Raw genomic sequence first — 21487 nt, 5'->3', positions numbered from 1 at the left:
ATGGACTACAACTGAATATAAGTGTTAGTAGACATATTTCTTCCGCATTCTCTGCGGGACTGACCCCAACCTAATTGGGTTCTATATTTGACAGTGACCGCTTTATACTTCTTAATTGAAATGTAAGTTTGGGCGTATCATCTGCCTGTTAGGATCAGTAGACATGAATGATTTATTATATGCATCACATGCATTAATTTATCTATAATAGAACATCATGTACGTTAAACTACTTATATCAAAATAAGTTAATGACCATTAGATCAAATGCTCACCGAGGAAACGATTCTAGATAGGAGAGCACGAAGGTTGAGGATTGGGACAGATGATTAGTAGGTAGTTGTTTTTCTCTCTCCCTAGTGGTAGATAAGAAATCTAGTTTGGAGCACCTATCTGTTCATTTACCAGTATTATTAATATTAGAGATAAGTGTCAAAAACACACCTAAACTATCCCTCTTTTTTGAGTGTCATACCTAAACTATTAAGAATGTGATTTTCATACCTAAATTATCACTTCTTAGTTTGAGAAACACACCTCAGTGATGTGTGCAATACACTCTCTCTAGTTTGAGTAACACACCTCAGTTTCTCTCTTCATAAAGCAAATGAAGTAAGAAGGTCTACTTAAGTTAGGGTATTGGTAACCTTGAAAGTGCATGGAAGCAATGGACTTCAATTCCAGCCAAGAGGATTTTCTTAGGATTGCCAGGAAGTGGCTTCACTCCTGCAGATGATTTAATAAGTTCTTCCAGCAATTAAAGGCTCTGCTAAATATAAATGGTGGTGTGATGCGCTGGTCCAAGTAGTATGATGATATATCAAGCTGGATATAGTGCTTCCAATAAAGGTAGTGTCTGATAGATTAAAATCAATGAATCGATGTGATTATGAGTTTTGAATGCTGATAGTGTGTTATAATTCCATATAAAATTTTAATCAACATATGAACAGCCTTCTATAAAACCTTATTTGAAGATCCAAGTCCATGGTTAGAAAACCATTGTTGAAAAGACTCCAACTTCAAGGATCCTTTGGACTGTCAATGCTAAATACTAGTGACTGTGAACCTAGCATTTCTTCCGACATTTGGCAATGATCAGATCCCATTGATGACTAGCTAGTACTAATCGATTCACCAGCCTTATCTTCGCTACAAATCATGTAAAGAGATGGGAGTGAAGTTACAATCTAGCGGAATAAGTTACTTACAATCTAGGGGAATTGAGCTCTTGCCCTCGTTATGAATCTGTTATCGAGAAAGGAAAGAGTTCAATATTGGGTTGATCTTGCCAGGTATCTGTTCCAGAATCAATAAGGGATGCCAGAAGGTATACTTAAGTCGGCCTCAAAATGGCCATTTCCTAGTGCTTGGGTTGGAGGTGCCTTAAAACAGGCACTGTTTATTATTACTATAAATAAAGTCCTACAGTAATCATCCATTGTGAATACTATTAAGAGTTCATGTCAATCTTGAGAGGCATAAAAGCAATAGAGTCCACCAACTACTGCTAAACAAAATTTCTATGATCTTCCAGCTGGAAGTTGCTTTACTGCTTGTGGTGATATGTCTTCCAGCTATTCTGATTCTAACAGTACAGATGAATCATGCTAGGGACCATGCATTATGATGATCAAAAGGGCTTTAATTCTGCATTGAAAGCCATGATAGAAATGTTGAGACTCCACAATAGTCTGTGATCCCAAATCATGTAGAGGGTTAAACTTTAGTTTCCACCCTCGCCATCGCAAAATGTATGATATTGCAACAAGAAGAAACATATACAAAAAGAAGAAGAAATAATGAAGTCAATGTGTGAGATAAAATGATGGTGGAAACCACATATAAATTTGGTCAATCTGCCCATCAAGCTTAGAAATTTTAACCTGAATCATGATGTTATAGCTAAAAGTCTCATCTGTCAGAAAATTAACCAGATTAAACATCTTGAATAACGAGGACATGACAAATCATAGAAAGAGGGAGATTATCTACAGATATACCGAGATTAAGTATACAGCTGCAGATAATATATGCATATAGTATTTGATTCAGGTAGTTTTAGTAGTAACTTTACACTGAAGCAGTTTTAAGTATGTTCCTGAAACAAAATTACAAATCGTATTGCAAGCAGCGGAGAAATTAGAACCATTCCCTCTCTGTTCCAACCAATACAATAAACATTATCAAATTGCAATAAAAACAAACAATAACTTACAAAAAATTCCAATATCGTGCAAAAAAATTATATTAGCCATGAGTGTTGACAGCTTCCCAGAGCAGACCCCTAGCCTGCATTGCCGCGGTCCTGAGTGTCCTTATTGTCCACCTATTGGCCTCATAGAAGGACACACTCTTGTAGGGCAAATTGTGCTTTTTGCACAGCTCCTGCACAATAGGAGAAATTTTCCTCAATTGGCACCTAGGCAGCCTTGGAAACAGATGATGCTCAAGCTGGAACTGCAATCCTCCAAAGAACCAATCCATCAGAGGAGAACAATCAATGTCAATAGTCCCCGCTGTTTGTTTCTCAAACCAATCGTTCCCCTTGGGCTGTCCAACATAGACATCAGCAGCAAAATGATTCAGACAGAATTGAACATGTTGAATCCCAGTCACAGCAAAGCTTGTAAGAACAAACAACACCCTCTCTGTCCAATTAGGCAAGGCGAGAACAAGAAGCGGAAACCAAGTCCAGAAAACCATGATCCCCAATATGTTCAAAAGTCTATCAGGCACTTTTCTCTTTGAGAACAATAGCAACAATGTCTGGACAAATAAATTCACCCTGGAAACACAAATGATAGGATAGAACGTAAAATGTTGATAGCTGACAAAGAATTTCGCCAAGGAATCGAACGTTAACTCTCTTCCATAGAAGGTAGAATTCAATGATTTAAACAGACTGGAAGAGACAGCAAAAACTGGCAAGTGCTGAAGATCAGGGTCATAATCCAGGCTATTACAGGCCACATGATGGGCATTATGAGTCCATTTCCACCAAGCAATACTAATCCCAGTTAGACAATTCCCTGACATAATCTGTACCATTTTGTTGAATCCTTTAGTTGTCATGATTATGTAATGACCAGAATCATGACCCAAATAAGAAATCTGCATCCAAGTTAACCCCAACAATGCCCCAGAAAGCATATGAATCAAGAAACTATTACTAAAAAGTACACCATAGAAAGTCAAGAAAAGCAAAAAAGCAATAAAACAGAAGGAATACATAACCCCATGACCCTTTTTTTCAAATAATCCAGCTTTAGCAAATTCAACACAAAGTTTTCTGTAATCCCTTGATACCTCAGAAACCTCATACTCTTCCAAATAATAACCAGTAAAGAAGTTATCAAGATGTTTCCATGCAGTACCTGGATGAAAAGCAATGAATGCATCAGTTGCTTCTTGTCCAGCAAGATTAAGTATAGGGATATCCCCACCAGGGTGTTGCTTAATCCAATCTGTCACATTGTAAACTTTCCCCTGAACAGAGATCCATATATCCTCTCTTTTGTTATGCTTCTTTAACTCTTCAGCTGTTATGTACTTTTTTGAATCCCCCATTGTGTAATAAACAATTTAAACCCCAAAGATTGAATCTTTTTTCACAACCAAACTATAAACGATGAAAATGCAGAACAGATCTAGCAATCAAGAACAACCCCTCTTAATGTAACAAAAGTAGAGGGGAATATGCTTTCTTGGTCAAGTACATTCAAAAAATGTACTTTTTTGAATCCCACGTTGTGTAAAACAGCAAATTAAACCTCAAAGATTCAATCTTTTATACAAACAAACAAAACAAACTATTAATCTATCAAGAAAAGAAAGATAAAATGCAGAACAGATCTAAGCATTAATAGTAAGACAAACAAAAATATATGAAATGGGGTTGTTGTATATAGGGATTATTTTCGATCTAACAGTGTGTGAATGGAGTAAACTAAGAAATTTTTGATACTTAGAGAAGAAGTTTCGATGCCTATGAAGGAGATATTTTAGGAAAGAGACAACAATGGTGGAATTGTTAGATAATTTTGACTCCTTTTTTTAGGGGAAAAATAATGCGTGTCACCACCTGTTTGACTTAGTTTCACCGTAGATATTTTGGATCAATCTTATCGATTTCACATTGTTGATAAGACATTGAGAATAAGAGTGTACATCGGTCGGCTCGGTTCGATTTTATATATTATTAGTTTAATTTATCGATTTTCGGTTTTTAAAATATGTTAAACCAACAACAAATCAATAACATATTTTTTTATCAGTTTTGATCTTTAACAATTTGATTTTTGATTTAACCAATAAGAAAATGCTCATAAAATAGTTATATGACTTCTCCAATAATATGGCGCAACAAGAAAATAATATAACTTTACGAAATGCTTATAAAATAGAAATAATAGTGACAAACATGAAAATAACTCTACAAGTGCAACACAAATAAAAAAATTAAAATAATTTAGATAGGTAAGTAAAAGTATTATTCTAAATATATTTATATATAATTTAGATAAATAATATGAAAAGCAGAAATAAAGAGAAAGAAATGGAGTAGTGAAAATAAAGGCTAATCGAATATAGTTAAAAATAAATTAAAAAATATTTTTTTCGTAACGAACACACCGTAAAAGTGTTTTGATGCTCCATGCTCTACATGCCAATTGGCATGAATCATGATATCAAACTTGAGAAAAGATATTTGAAAATATCCTTGTAAATATCTTAGCATGATGATGGACAATTATTTTTCTAATTAAGGAGTAATATGGAAAGGGCATCTCATTAGGTGTACTCACTAAAATTCATTTTTGGGTATCTAATAAGTAAATGGTGTTGTTATAGTCATAAATATTTATTAATTATATGAACTAAATATTGTATTTGTTTTAGTTGAGCTATCTGTTTTTTTGTGTGCGTTTTTTTATATTAGGTTTAATACTTATATTGGAGCTCGATAATTCTGAATTTGCATTGTGTATGGCACATTTGAGGAAAGAGCTTCCTATCAAGGATTTTTTCATACACAAGGCTCAAACCCAAAATTTTTGATTTAAAGAAAGAGAAGTCTCATCCACTGCATCACATTTTTTAATGATTATATGCTTCTTATTATACCACATTACTGATCTACTTATCTTGTTGGCGAGGACCCAATGAATTTGGTCTAATAATTGTTTTATTGACGAAACCTTATGAGATTGATGATTCTTAGACCAATCTAAGGAATTGTCTATGTACTTGACTTAATGCAAAATAAACATTAACGTGACATAATATAAGTATACCACATCCAGCCACTGCATATTGGCCTGGATGCACAAGAATTAATTTCCCAACTTAAAATTTCAACTCTAACTTCTAAAATTCAATCTTTTCTGATTGCAGGTACCTCCTGAACTTAATGCATAAACCAATAGTAGAACATGTGTACAGGGAGCAAAATGCGGTAGCAGATCAGCTTGTAAGTTTTGGCTCAACTCTAGACAACAACGGGATACGAATCTTCCAACAACCATCCTTTTTTTGTGACGGAAACACTATGCGCTGATCAGGGAGGAGTCCCAACTACTCAAACCATGGACAAGCTATTTTAGATAACAAGCTTCTTGCATCAAGATTTTGTAATCGACACTTTTGTAATCCTCCACCCTACAACTATAACACACTAGATAGTTTTTGTAATCACCACTTCTGTAATCCTTGTAGCACGAGCCACGATCCATGTAGCTCGAACTCTAGAATACACCAAGTGGTGGATAATATATTGTATCCCTGTAATGGCACCACCAGCTCCCTTGTACTATCTTAAAGTTTTAATATAAGTTTGATCTTTTAGATCAAAAAAAATAAATATAATTTTATAATCAAGATGTATTGTAACATGATGATTATATTATTATTCTTCCGCCATTAATTAGATATCTCAAATTTGAGCTTCTAAAAATAAAAAAAATTGTTGAAGCTATTCCCAAAAATCGACCATGCAATGTGTGAGTTCAGACATAATCAAGTTCCAATACAATATCAAACACCAAATAAAAATCAAAAAGAAATAAAATGCTATCTTATAACCTATAAAACCCTAAAATCAACTCTATATATAAGTACTAATAATAAGTGGTTAGAATTAGTTAAATTAAAATTGTAAATGACGAAAAGTCTTGACTCGTTTTGTTTGAGAAAAAGAAGTGGCTGGCATCATTTGTTGACTCAGTTAAGTATCAATTATGAGACTTTTTCCATCTATTTATTTACGATTTAATCAAAGCAAATAACTTAATTGTGTTGATTATGTAAAGTTTAAAGTAATTTCACATGTATTGGTCGGCACATTATTGGAATTAAATATTTTGGCATGTAGGGGCGTGCAATTATTTCCTCTTTTTTTTTTCATCCTTCTAAATATTCTTTTTAATCTCAATTTATACTATATTTTATTATGGTGAAAATTATTTTAACCCCCTAATTATGTTTTGAAAATCAACTCTCCCCCCTCGGACCTCCCCTACCCCTCGGCGCATTCGGTGCGCCACATTCTTTATTTCGTAGGGGTTATTTATGTATTTGACCTAAAGCAAAGTAAACATTAATATAACATAATAAGTCTTTCATTATGCTTTTATTTATCTTTTCAATTTTTTCAGTCTTTTATATAATTTGGCTTCACATTTCGTGGTGCTTACGCCTCTTACCTATCAATAAGGACTGAAATGTAAGAAACCTCTAAAACCCTAATCCTAAGTAAATTGAGTTGTGCTAATAAGTTATTAAAATTTGTATAAAATGGTAATTCCCGAAAAGTTTGACTCGTTTTTGAGAAAAAAGTGGCTGTCACCATTTGTTGACTCAGTTTTTACATCAACTAAGAATGCATTATTATTCCGACTTGACAAATATTGTCAAGGACACAATATTTGTCACATTGTAAGCTTTCTCTTGTGTTATACTTAGAAATTGCTTATTAAAAATATTACTATATAATTAAAATAATATTTGTTATTGTTCACAAAAATCTTATTTTTATCGATGAATCGTCTGGCTTATTAGGTTGTTGGAGTCCCACATTGTTTGTGGGATGAGAACGTAAGTACTTTATATGGACTTTGACAATTCTTTCTTCATGAGTAAGTTTTTGGGGTTGAGTTGGATCTAATGTCCACTACTTTATCATGTTAATTAGATCTGACTCATCCCAATTTATTATTTTTATGTTGGCCTCCCATCTTATATATATATGGGAAAATTACGCGAATAAGTAAACATATACTAGTTAATTAGTTACCATAGTTATAGTTTGAATTAATTATATGGCTCGTAGCAAACATCTAGTTGTAATTAAAGTTTGAATTTTGTATAATTCGCGCGATTTATACAAACATTGTGTGCAAATCGAATTGTATAGCAAAATATATAAACACTATAAATTGTATATCAAATTATACAAACATTGTGCATGGATTTTATATTGAAAATATACAAATGTTATACAAAAACCGTGAATTGTATAGCTAATTATACAAATATTGCGTGAATTATACATACCCTGCTATAACAATATAGTTACGAACTGTAATTAGCAAACTATAACTATTGGGCATAATTAATATATTTTTGAATGACTATATGCAAAAATTTCAGTCCTGGATGTGCAGAGGAATATTGGAGTTACATGGCATTTATATATAGGATGGGAACTCGAAATTTTTTATATGGTATTAAACAATCAAATTTTCATAAGTTAGTTTTTGAAATTGAGTTATAGGTCCATAGTCCATTTCTAAAGTCTTGTTCGTATTTATAAAGTCAAAAATCAGGATTTATATAGAAGAAGTTTCAATGGCTGAGAAGATATTTTAAGAGAGAGAAATGAGTTGAGAACATGCAATTGGTCTAAAATAATTTGACTCATTTTTGAGATAAAAAAAATAAGTATTAGGTGTCACCACTAATTGTGGAATTAATTTCCACATATATTAGGATTAAATTCCACAGCCATTCTGAGACTTTTTCGTCTATTTAGGATTAGAAGGTGCTTCGATGCTATATGCATGTAATGACTCTAGTCCAACTATTAAGAAATTATTAGGAAAGATTGCTTAACTACACACCCCTTTTTATTATATTTTCTTTTTTTTTTATCCTTTCAAAAGTATCAAAAATAAATAAATTAGTTTGCTTCAGTTATTTTTAGTTTTTTCATCTTAAATTTTTTTGATACATATATGTGAAGGTCAATTTTTTTTGTTCATCTTTTTGTGATACATATAAATTCACATTTTTAATGTATCTAATTATTTTTGTATCTTAAATTAATGTATAATGCTTTCGTTTCAATATTATGATACATTACATTTTAATTGTATTTTCAAGATGGATAGATTTATCATGATACATTACTATTTATGTACCTTGTTTGAATTGTTAAATACAATATTTCTACTAGATACATTAAATAGGTAATTGTTGCCATAACATGTTATATTTGAGATAGATACAATACTGGTAGTCGTTATGTATCAGATACATTTATCATAAATTCAAATTTATGTATCATGTCCAAAACTCATATGTATCAGAAAAAAATTAACAATAAAATAAAAAACAATCAACCAGTTGTTCTATCAATGTTGTGTCATATACATAATTATGAATATAATACAAACTGATATTGTTATAAAAATATTAGTGTTTATGTATCAACAATTATATTTGATAATGTCTACAGATACATAATCTTCTAGTTGAATAAGTTAAGGTGTATGTATCTGATAGAAAAAAATAATGAAATTTGTAATTGCTATGTATCAAATAAATAACTATGAACATGATACCACTACTAAAAAACTATCAAAAAACGATGCAAAAAAGCGACAAACTACGTCGCTTTTTTAGTCAAATTCGACGAAAAAGCGACGCAGTCACTTCCGTCGCTTTTTTGCTCGACGCTTTTAATAAAGCGATGGACTGCATCGCAAAAAGCGACGGACTGCGTCGCCCATAAATTTATTTTTAAAAAAATATATATAAATAAAAAACGACGGACTACGTCATTTTATTTTTAAATTTTTAATTTTTTTTCCAGAAAAGCGAGGGACAAAGGGTCCCTGTCTGTCGCTTTTGTTCTTGGTGTTCTTGAAAATTTCCAAAAAAGCGACGGACATAGGGTCCCTGTCCGTCGTTTTTCTAAAAAAATTAAAAAAAAATTAGAAAAGTAACGGACTAAAGAACCCTGTCCGTCGCTTTTACTGTAATATTTTTGACAGCAGAAACCAAAATTTTATGTTGTCCACCTGCAATTAAAATGTAATTCAATAATAATCAATACAATTCAATCCAACACAACTAACCAACCAACAAAATACACAATATACATCATTACGAACATAATTAAACACTCAAAACGAATGAAGTCATAATATTTTAAAGTCTTTCAAATTTAACAACTTAAAGATCATATATTATCCTACAATAATTCAACATTTCTAAAGTGCAAGTTGAATTTTATTAGATAACATTTCTAGAGAGGGAGGGACGACGGCGGCGGACACGCCGGCGGAGCGCTGTGGCAGAGGTGGGATGAGCGTCGGGGTCGGGGGGAGGGGATCGAAGAGAGAGAGAGAGAGAGTTAAGAGAGTATAAAAAATAAAAAAAAAATGGGAGAACCTGTGGTTGATATTTAGTAGGGGGCGACAGACATGTATCAAATAGTTATGTATCAAATAAATAACTATGAACATGATACATACTAATTTGTGTTTTAATAAATTAAGGTTATGTATCAAAACTAATATTTGAACACAATATATTGTGCATGATAAAAATATAATGTATCATGATATTGAAATGAAGGCATGATACATTAATTTAAGAAAGAAAAACAACTAGATACATTAAAAATCTCAACCTATATGTATCACAAAAAGATGAACAATAAAAACTCAAAAAAAAAATCAACAATCTGATTTGTTGAAAGCAAAAAAACATGATGATGAAATCCTTCTACACATTCTTCTTTGCTCTGTACCAACTCCCGTAACTTTTTTTCACTTTTACCAATGACGCCATACATGGATCTCGACTCAAAGGCCTTACAGGAGCACCAACACTCGTATTTTGACCAACAACAATTTCAATATTTTTGTATCGTTCATACCTCACCTCACTTTTTCAAATTTTGGAATGTCTCGATAAAATCGATAGGTTCATGTTGTATCAGTACAATTTGTCGATAATTTTAATTTAAAAATTAAGAGTTTTTTTTGGAAGAATGGGAAGAAGAATTTTGAATTATACTAACATGTTTCAATTTGTCAAGGATTGAATCACATTGCCAATAAAACTTTCCCATAATTTATGCTTTCTTTATTTACTTTTTCCTTTTTAAACGTAATAAAATATTCAATTAACAGATCTTTCGTTAATTTTTCTTTTTTATTACAACAACATTAAAGACATCACTATGTATCAGGAAAGATGACTTATGTATCCGAGATTCTCAAAAAATAAGAGATTTTTGTAATTTTAAAAAAAAATAAGGATAGAATGTAATTGACTCTTAACACTATAAGATTTATGTAAGTTATACAAATTATTACTATTTGTTTTGGCTTAGAGCTATACAAATTTGCCTTTTGAATTTTTAACTTTTGACCCAAATTAAAAGATGTTATTTGTTTCTGAACTCATTCTTATTTAAAGATGAGATTTGCGTAAAGTGAAATGTGCACTTTTTTCCAGAGGCTTGTCCTCCATTGTGAACAACACAATATTCATTTATCCAAGAACTTCACGGACACTACAATATTTGAGTGAGGAGACATAATTGATTGAAAAGTGCCCATACTTTCTAATTGCAAAATATTGAAAGCAAATGAGTTTTGTCATATTTATTGTAAATATTTGGACGGGGTGCAGAGAGGTTTATCACATGCTGAGAAGTTATTAATTCATAAGAGGAGATTTTAATGGACATATAGGGTCTACTTCAATGGAGTATAACGATGTCCATGGAGATTTTGATTTTGAAGAAATGAACGTAGGAGGAGTCTCTCTTATGGACTTCACAAGAGCTTATGAGTTGGTAGTATTGTAGCCAATTTGATTTTTTTGAAGGAGGAGCACTTGGTGGCCTTTGTAGTATGTGGATAATAATTTAAAATAGATTATTTGCTCCTTAGAATATGACAGAGAATTTTATAAAGACTGCAATATTATCACGAGTGAAAATCTTACAACTCAACATAAATTTCTAGTGATGAATTTAGAAATTAAGAGCAAAAGGAAGAGGAAGAGGAAGGAGAGGATTGTGGAAGACCAACTAAGGATAAAAAGGAGTAGCTTGACCATGGCTAATGCTCAGGAGATGTAGGGAAAAGTTGTTAGTTATTGGGACTTAGGGCATGAGTGGTGATGCGAACGATATGTGAGATATGACTTCTAATTGCATTAGGAAAGCAACTAGAGAGATGTTGGGAGGGGGGGGTTTCGAGAGGTAGACTAGGATGTATTGAGGGAACTGGAAGTGGAATGAAAAAGTTCAAGAGAAGGTGGAGGATAAGAAGGTAGTGTATCCAAAGTTGGTGGAAAGTAAATTGTGGACGAATAGAGAAAGGTATAAAGTGGTGAAAAGGAGGCAAAATAAGAAATTAAGACAACTAAGACAGTGACTTTTGAACACATGAATGTGAAATTAGAGGACAAAGGCGTGGATAAAAAATTATACACGCTAGACAAGGTGAGAGAAAGGAGGGTCATGTCCTAAATCAATTGAAATGTATCAAGGACGAGGATGACAATATTCTGGTGGAAGAGGCATTGGTCATTAGATGAAGGTGACAGTCATACTTCCATAAACTCTTAAATGAAGAGGCGGAGAGTGACACTGTGCTGGGGGATTTGGAGCACTCAAAGATGCATCAAATTTTTTAAGTGTTATAGGTGTATTAGGGTTGAGGAGTTTGATGGTGTTGTATATAAAATGATTAAGGCTAGCAAACGGGCAAGATAAGATTTCAACGGAACGTTGGAAGAGTATCGGCAAACGATCCACAAATGGAAAGGTTCACATCTCCCTTCTCGGTAAATGCAACCTAATCGCGAATCCAAAGTAGGGACACCTACTACAGTAGAACAACAAATGAAAACAACTTAAGAATTCAACTAAATCCCTGAATGGTTCCTCGAGATTCGTTGGAAATCCTAAAAAATAAATCAAATATTCAGATTAACTAAAAATCACATTTCGGATCTCTTGGAGTCATAAAATCATTGATCTGGGATCGTCTCAATCAAAAGTTGATCGTGATCAAACTTAACTTTCTTTAAACTCAAAATTCAACCAAAAGCATAAAAATTCACTCTTGAATACCTCCAGATCCGTTTCAACAATGTCAAAAACCACCTTTCAGACCTAAGAAAACTATCAGAATTCGAATTCAAGTTCGCTAACCTAGAATATTGACTTTGACTAAACTTTGAAACTTTAAAACCTTAAAAACTAAAAAATTCACCCAATATCCATTTGATTACCTCGAGAACCACTACACTCATCCCCGCATGTAACAAATGATATACATAAGCTACGAAAAGGAGAAAATAAAAAAAAATATGCAGAAAACTCAAAACGACTATGAGGGTCGTTACACGATATTTCTTAGGCCTAGCTACTTCTATCCCTTCTTACACGGCCATTTTCAACCCTTCAGATATCCTTATTGAGGTATCATAGCTTTTACTTTCACGTGTCAAAATCAACTCAGCCTAGTTTTCCTCAACTTGTACACCACTAAGGTCATTCCCTCCTTATCCCGAATATATTCATTCCTAATCTTAGCCCTCCTAGTATGGCCGCACATCTATCTCAGAATTCTTCTAACAGAACTTTAATCTTTGGTACATAGGATTTCTTGAAAAGACACTACTCCGCTCCATACAATATAGGCATTGTTCTAACCACCTCTCTGTATAACTTTAAGGCTTGATGGTACCTTCTTATCGTACGAGAATCAAACATGACACAACTAAACCAATTATAGGAAAGCAAAATAGTAACCGAAAACTAAATACGTGGAAGCAATTATTAATTCTAACATATAATGAAATAACATAGATAATGATAAATCTGATAAAAGTGTGGATGTTAATATACCCCAAATTTTGAACATCAACTGGACAACCTTCCGGATCAGGTGTCACATTATCAGAAGCAAACTAGTAATGGAAATAAAATTTCCAATTAATAAAAAGTTTTAAGGAACCATACATAGAATAATAAAGATTGATCAAATTCATCAACATGGGTTGTGGTGCAGTGGTGAAATTACTTTACCCTTAACTAGAACTCTTGGGTTCGAGCCCTGGGTATAGAGAAAATCCTGTTGGGAGCGGTACCCCTGAATAGGCCCTGCAGCATGCGATTCAGATTTAGTCGGGACTCCAATACGGACTACGAACATCTGATGAAAAAAAAAGACCGATCAACTTCGTGGTCACTGCAAAGGCCGATCCGTAACTCTAAAACTTACTCATGAACTGTGTTGGAACTGGGATTCAAACCTACAAAGAAGTGCAAAAAGTGTAGTATGAGTACAAAAATCAACACGTACCCACTAAATCTTATTTTAGATAGTTATTAATTTTCACTTATAACTTCGTATGTCAAGAGTTTATGTTAGTTAAATATAGTGATAATACACTTAGTTGTAAATAAAAATTAAGAAAAAAACTAAACTAGTTAAAATGATTTTCAAAAATTAATTTAGTTCTTCATATATGCTGCTTAGTAATTTAATTATGAGTTGACCAAATAAAATAATTTAAAGATAGTTCAAGACTTATACTACTATCCTCATTTTCGACACTACATAGAATTAAATATCTTCAATTATTTCTACTCTTAATATTTATAATATATTATAAATATTTCAAAAATGATGGATGAAATAATCCGCAAAAAAAATTCTAATAATGCAATCTTATTCAGTTTAGAAAAAGATACAAACAACAACATACCAGTATCATTTCCCAAGCCTGAAGAAGTTTGTGTATATGCCGATCTTATCTTTACCTCACAATGATAGAGATGTTGTTTTCAATAAATTCTCGACTTAAATAAAAACATACCAGTGATAACTCAAAAACCTTATTTTGGATAATTTCTTTCCAATTTGACTAATTTACCTCTTTCCATGGAAAGATGTTGAATGAATATGCAAGTTTTGATGTATTCTCAAAAATGGTTTTGGACGACGGATTGAGCCTGTTTGTGTTTATGGTATATCGATATGTGGTGACAAAATTGAATATACCACTACATTTGATGAGTTATATAATTTATGTGCATAAATTATATACCTCAAACCAATGGTATATTCATATTTCTCACCACAAATCGATTTACCATAAACATAAATAGGCTCAATCCGTCGTCCAAAACCATTTTTTAGAATATATCAAAATTGCGAGAACAAATTGTAGAAATATTGTTGGAATGAAGGATTTAGCGCAGACCTATTATTTATACATTATCTTCGTAACAAAAAGAATATTGTTGCAATGAAGGATTATTAGGAAGGATGGAATATTTATAACCAAAAAAAATAAAATAACATCGTTTTCTAATGAGAATGACAAAAGAAAAGTTCAAATGGAAGGCTTCCAACTTTAAATATGCCTATTCCTTCGATCTCAGATCTTTACGTTTCATATTTGAATTCCATATAAAAAATACTTTAAAATAATAAATCAAAAATGTTATTCCATAATAAACCCAAATTTATAACATATCAAAAATATGTAAAAATGTGGAGAAAGATACCGACCACTTCTATTGAAGTTTAAGTAACAATGATGAATACATGGTCACCTGATTAAATATTCTAGTTGTGGTTATTCAAAAAAAAATGGAAAAAGAAAGTTTTAATATCAATTTATTTTTTGGGGGTGGGTGGGTGAAATATAGGTTGGCCTACTTGTATATCTATCCTTGGGGTGGGGTGAAAGGTTATTTGTTAGACATGTTGAGTGTAATTGTGTATATTCAAACATATGACATACATTTATTAATTTGATATAAATATTCTGATTGTATTTTGTCCGATAATGCATCTATCAAATTAAGAATATCCTTAATATGTATAAAATAACTCATCGTATCATTATAGTACATCAAATATAATGCTTATTTGTAAATGATTTAAGTATGTAATTACTTTTTCTCCCCCCCTCCCTTCTAAAAAAACGAAGAAAAAGGTAGGATGGGTGTTGGGTGTTGTTGAGATTAGGGGGGTGCACCGGTCAGTTCAGTTCGATTTTATGCATTATCGATTTATAATTTTTAAATATGTTAAACCAATAACCAAACCATTAAGTATTTCTTATCGATTTTCGATTTATCGGTTATTAGTTTTTAACGGTTTGGTTTTCGATTAACCTATAAGAAAATATTCATAAAACAAATATATGACTTCTCCAACAATTTGGCGCAATAGAACAATAATGTAATTTTACATAATGCTCAAAAAATAGAAAAAATAGTAACTAACATGAAAAGAACTATACAAGTGCAACATAAATAAAAGAACTAGGACAATAATGTTAATTAAAGGGTAAAGGGCAAAAGGTAATAATCAGTAAGGTACTAATATTAAAATTTAATATTTATGTAGAGATAAGGTAGTAAATTACTACAGTTGATTTCAGACTCCTCCGACAGAGCCAACAACCATTTAGTGGATTGTCTTGTGTTGCTAAGTTTCAAGACGTTCACTGAATCCTTCACGATATTTTGGTGGCAGATACTAGTACAGCAAAGCCTTAGAGAGCCGCGGGATGTTGAGCAGAAGTGGGATTAAAGCAGTCAACAACGCATCCCCCTTTACTTAGTAGGGCTTAAAAGGCTGGACAATTTATTTTCCTTTCCTTTCCTGTCCAGTATTTTCCATTCAAGCCAAAATAGGAAACGCCGCAAGCACCACTAGGCTCGGTCATCGGTTGAACGTTAGTAGGGTTCGATATTCACTCCTTACTCAAATAGGAAGGTGGCAGTCTCAATCTAGAGGCATGGTCCAGAACAAGCCTTTACTTTGCGGATGCATAGGCTTTTTGTTTTGGTTACAAGAAGTGTTTCTGTCACGCCCCGGGAGGGTATCCTAGACGTAACCGGCACCCGAAGGCCATTTCTGACCTCCGAGCGAACCACCTGGTCCAGTCACACATTCATTCAATCACATTCTCTTAGTGGAAACTCAATTAATGAAATACTATTCACAATATGGGGGCCGAAGGCCAAACATTCATCAACTCAACAAACAAATATAATAAAAATCCTCAAAATAACCGTTCAACCTCCCCACACTCCAGTCTATGAAGCCTCTATCAAAGTCTAAAAGGTGCCAATGACAAGTCAATGGCTACCAACAATCAAAATAAGGAAAATGACAACAAAACTGTACAAGAAGGCTCAACATCCTCCGGAAACTAGGAGGACTCACCAACTAGCAGGAAGTGTATGTGGATCTTCAACGGAGCGCCGGTTGATGATCTCTAGTACCTGTATCTGCATCATGAAATGATGCAGGCTAATTGGCGTCAGTACATGGAATGTACGAGTATGTAAAATGGCCGAATACAACGAACATCAAGGAAGAATCAGTCAACTCGGAATCTCAACTCATATATATATATTAATACAGGACAACTCACTCAAATGTCCTAAGTCTAAACAAGAATATGTTTTAGACGGGACCAATCACATATCATTCAACTCAGTCTAACTCAGAGTACTGTCAAGACCTATTTGGGAGTTTCTCTTATCCGACAACCATCACTTATGAGCCAGTGATAGTACAACAAGCCGACATTGTTGCCACGTCCGTTCATACCTTGCCAGGGCATGAACGAGTCAACCAATCATGGATCCAATCCAACCAAGTCCTATAATGTCAGGATAAACCTCTCGGGGAAACATCCGACTTTAATGGTTCAATCCCCCTACGTTTGGCAACACAGGTATTGGGTTCGAGTATGAACTATACTCTTGACCAATTCGGTGCTTGATACTCTTCCCAAGACTCAATGCTCATAAAACTCCATCCAATCAACTCAATCAACTCATCTCGACAAGTCTCATTACAACCTTGTCAACTCATAAACTCTATCACAATCAAATCTCTTCCAATCGTACTATCCAATCAATCTCAATCATCTCTTCAAAAGAAATTTAAATGCACATTTATAGCAACATATAGATATAATCAATCATTACCTCTATCCATTTGAGAAATCTTTGTGACTCATCACAACTTCAAGACTTTAAATTGACATTTTAAAATCGACAACATTTTTAGGAAAATAACATCCTTTATCACAATCTAAATAATTAAAAGGTCAATAAAACATATTTAACAACTCATCTTTATCAAATCATACTCATATAAAGGCCCATTTTAAGGACTTTTTAGCTCAACAACATCAACACATATAGAGTCAAACAAATAGGGGACAAAGCTCATACAAATATAATCATACCAAGAAAACTCTATTTTTCATGAACATCTAACCTCAAAGCAAGAGTAGGGCACATGGGTGGACTCAACCCATGTTTTAGATAGACTTACATACCTTAGTGAAGACTTGAAGAAAATCTTGTGGTTGGGTCTTCAATGGAGAACTCAAACCTTGAAGCTCTTGGAACTCTTCTTGTTGGAGAAGGATTTGGAGAGGAAGAAGAAGAAGAGAGAGAGAGAGAGGGGTTTCTAGGGCTTTTAGAGAGAGAGTGAGGGCTGAAGAAATGGTCCAAAAATGTTCAAGGCTTGTGAATATATAATTTGGGACAATTCCCAAATTACCCTTCCTCCAAAATTCTGAAAAATAGGCCAAAAACGCCTTTGGCGCGATAGTGGCGCGTCGCGCCCTTACAGCGCCAAGGCCAATTACGCCTAAAAACCTGCACAACTTTTAGTGGTGCGCCGCACCAAGGACCAAACTATTGAGGCATGTTTCTGGCGCGATAGTGGCGCGTCGCGCCCTTATAGCGCCAAGGCCAAAAGTTTTGGGTTCTGGAATTTTGGCTTGAAAAACCCTACACACCTCGCAGTGGCGCGCCGTGCCAGGGACCAAACTACTGAGGCATGTTCCTGGCGCGATAGTGGTGCATCGCGCCACTGCGGCGCCAAGCCCAAATTTCCAATAGTTGAACCCTAGGCCTGAAATTCCTGCTGTGCTAGTTCATCTTAGGATCGTCATATCTTTTGACTCCGAACTCCAAAATTTACATTCTTAGTGGCGTTGGAAAGAAGACTCGACGACCATTAATTTAATAGGTTGTGGGCAACCCAGATTGTCATATATCAAAAGATAGGGTCGTTAGAAGTCAACCCCTCATGCGAACTCCTCCTCAAACTTAGCCACGATGAATCTTTTTGGTCTTAGCTCGGTCCTAGGGGTCCTCCGTGACCCCATATCACCTCCAACACTCTTTAATTACTCGAGGACTCATCTTAACTCAAGCATACACTTCTAAATAATTGGGTTCGACCCTGCACGAATACAAGAAGGGTCCGAATCCTAGGGAAGAATTTTGAGGGGCGTTACAGTTTCTTTGCTCGCTTGCATTGACTCGACTCGAGTTTCCATTGTAAGATTGAGTGAGATGACAAGAGCTGAAGCCAAGGTTTTTTGCTATGCTCCATAGATGTTCGTATGATTCTTGTGGATTTTGGGTGTGTGAATTCAGCCTCTCGTTAGGTCTTCACTGATTTACTCAATAATTCAATATTAAAAATCAAAACTAAACTAATAACCTGATAATTTTTTTAATAAAATCATTAAAACACTATTAACCCAATAATAATAAATCAATAGCATTTTTTCAATCCAATTTATTGATCAATTTAATTTTTGCACACCACTCGTTGAGATGGCAGGAAATTGTACTGCAGAATGTTTCCATGTTCGTTTTACTCAATTGGATTTTCTTTTTGATATTGACAGCAATATTTCATCAATACTGTTGAGATGTAAAGAAAATAGTTAAAGAAGTTAGAAGAGTTAGTTAGATGTGAGGGTAGTATAGTCATTTACTACATATCAGTTAGAACTAACTAACCACCATTTGTTAGTTAGTTAGCTCACTAACTAGCTATATATATGTATAGCTAATCATGTAATGGGATCGATTAGGGCATTTCAGCCCAAATGTTGAAAGGATGACTTCTTTTTATTCTCTCTGCATCTTCATCTTCTTCCTCTGTTTCTTCTTAACTGTAAGAAAGAGGCTTAGTCCTCAAACAAGTTCATGGTATCAGAGCATCCATCACAGTAATCATTATGAAGATCGAGTAGAGTTGAGTCAAAGACTCAAGAGTAGAGTCAAAGATTCATCAAATTTGTCAAGTTCATTTTGCAGATCTGAGCTTCCTTGAAGCTAAAACTGGAATCATCACTGACTTCCGCAACAAAAGGTTCAAAAAAAAAGGTTAAAGAAATGACAGGTGAGGCTACCACAGATCCAGTCCAACAGCTCAATCAAACGCATGTCAATGTCCAAAGAGCTGGCATACCTGTGTCTACAAGCTCTGTAAGTAACAATGGACAAGGTATTGACTATAACCATCCCCTATTTCTTAGTCATACAGATGTGAATGGTATTAGTATCATATCGTTTCAGCTACAAGGTGTTGAAAATTACACCATATGGAATCGCTCAATTAAACTTGCTCTGTTAGGAAGAAACAAATCAGGGCTAGTGGATGGAATATGCAGGAAAGAAATATTTAGTGAAGAACTATGGGGCCAATGGGAAAGGGTAAATACGATTGTGTTGTCGTGGCTAATGAACTCAGTCTCAAGGAGTTTACTTAGCCAAATTGCATTTGCTTCAAGTGCTTTAAGTGTGTGGACAGACTTGCAAGAGAGGTTTGACAGAATTGATGGTTCGAGAACTTACAGCTTGCACAAAGAAATAGCCACTCTACAACAAGGAACAGTTTCTCTATCATCATATTATACAAAACTAAAAGCATTATGGGATGAGTTTGAAGTATTTGTGCCATCACCTTGTTGCAATTGTGAAAAATCTAGAGGTTTTGTAGCTCACATGAACAGACAAAAACTGTACCAATTTTTTATGGGATTAAATGACTCCTATCATCAAGCTAGGAGTTAAATTCTCATGATAGATCCTCTACCAACCATCAATCAAGCATATGCTATGATAGTAGGGGATGAGAGTCAAAAGGTTGTGGTCACAGGCATCAGCAATTTGGGACTACACACATCTAGTCAGGATTCAATTGCTATGTACTCTAGAGTTGGAAGCAGTTCAGGCAACAGTAATAGATTCAAGAAGAATACATTCCTCATCTGTGAGTTTTGTAAATGTAAAGGTCATACCAAGGAGTCCTGCTACAAGGTTGTTGGGTATCCACCAGATTTCAAGTCCAAAAGGAAGGTACAAAGTGCAAACATTGCATTTGTTGATACTACTGCCTTACTAGTCAACCTCATCAAGTAGTTCAGGCTAATTTCACTTATGGCCTGAATACAAATGTGGAGGATGAATCAGTATGGGGCAGAAATATCAAAACACCAGCTGAAGAGTATTCTTCTAACTAGACTGTAAGTCAAGCAGAGAAAGATGTCAAGCAACTACTTCAGGGGTATACCTTCACAAAAGATCAGTATGAACAAATTCTAAAGATGATGAGCCAATAGTCAGATTCAAAAGCCACTGCACCTAACTGCAATAAGGCAAACAATGCAGGTAAAGCATTACTTGTAACTGAAAACAGTGATGTGTGGATTGTAGATACAGGTGCAACAAACCATATGGTTTCCAAGTTGGAGATGTTACTAAAGGAGTCTGTGATAAAGCTTGACACTCCTAAGGATGTGTGTCTACCAAATGGTGGTATAACTCATGTAACTCACCTGGGGTCTTGTAGACTACCATCTAGAAGTGTGATAACTAATGTGTTCCATATACCAGAGTTCAAGTATAACTTAATGTCTGTCAGCAAAATAACCAAGACTCTGCTTATACTGTTGATGTTGATCATTCAACAAGCAAAGAGGCAGACATGGAACTATGGCATCAAAGACTTGGGCATGTATCTTTAGCTGTACTTGCCAAGCTGTTTACTATAAATAAAGTCAGTATGTGTAAGGTGTCTAATTGCTTAGTATGTCCATTTGCAAAACAAACCAGACCAGTTTTTCCTTCTAGTATCATCAAAAGTACTAGCTGTTTTGACTTGATACATATTGACCTTTGGGGACCTTATAATACAGCTACCTTTGATGGTAACAAGTATTTTCTTACAATAGTTGATGATTTCTCAAGAATGACTTGGTTGTTCTTACTTAAACAAAAATCAGATGTATGTGTATCTCTGAAACTTTTTCTGCAGTATACTAAGAATCAGTTTGGCAAAGTAGTCAAAGTCCTAAGGTCTGATAATGGTACTGAGTTTGTTAA

At 34.1% G+C, this 21487-nt stretch overlaps 1 protein-coding gene across 1 annotated transcript; it reads right to left on the bottom strand.

Annotated features, from left to right (window-relative positions):
• Window positions 1–2015: 2015 nt before the first annotated feature.
• On the bottom strand, window positions 2016–4029 carry LOC129877359 (delta(8)-fatty-acid desaturase-like). Its single transcript, XM_055952858.1, has one exon. The coding sequence runs from the start codon at window positions 3568–3570 to the stop codon at window positions 2251–2253; it is 1320 nt and encodes a 439-aa protein (XP_055808833.1). The 5' UTR covers window positions 3571–4029; the 3' UTR covers window positions 2016–2250.
• Window positions 4030–21487: the final 17458 nt, after the last annotated feature.

This window comes from Solanum dulcamara, chromosome 12 (assembly GCF_947179165.1).
Source record: "Solanum dulcamara chromosome 12, daSolDulc1.2, whole genome shotgun sequence".
NCBI lineage: Eukaryota > Viridiplantae > Streptophyta > Magnoliopsida > Solanales > Solanaceae > Solanum > Solanum dulcamara.
Note: the sequence above shows the minus strand (reverse complement) of the source record. Positions and strands in the feature narration are given on the sequence as shown.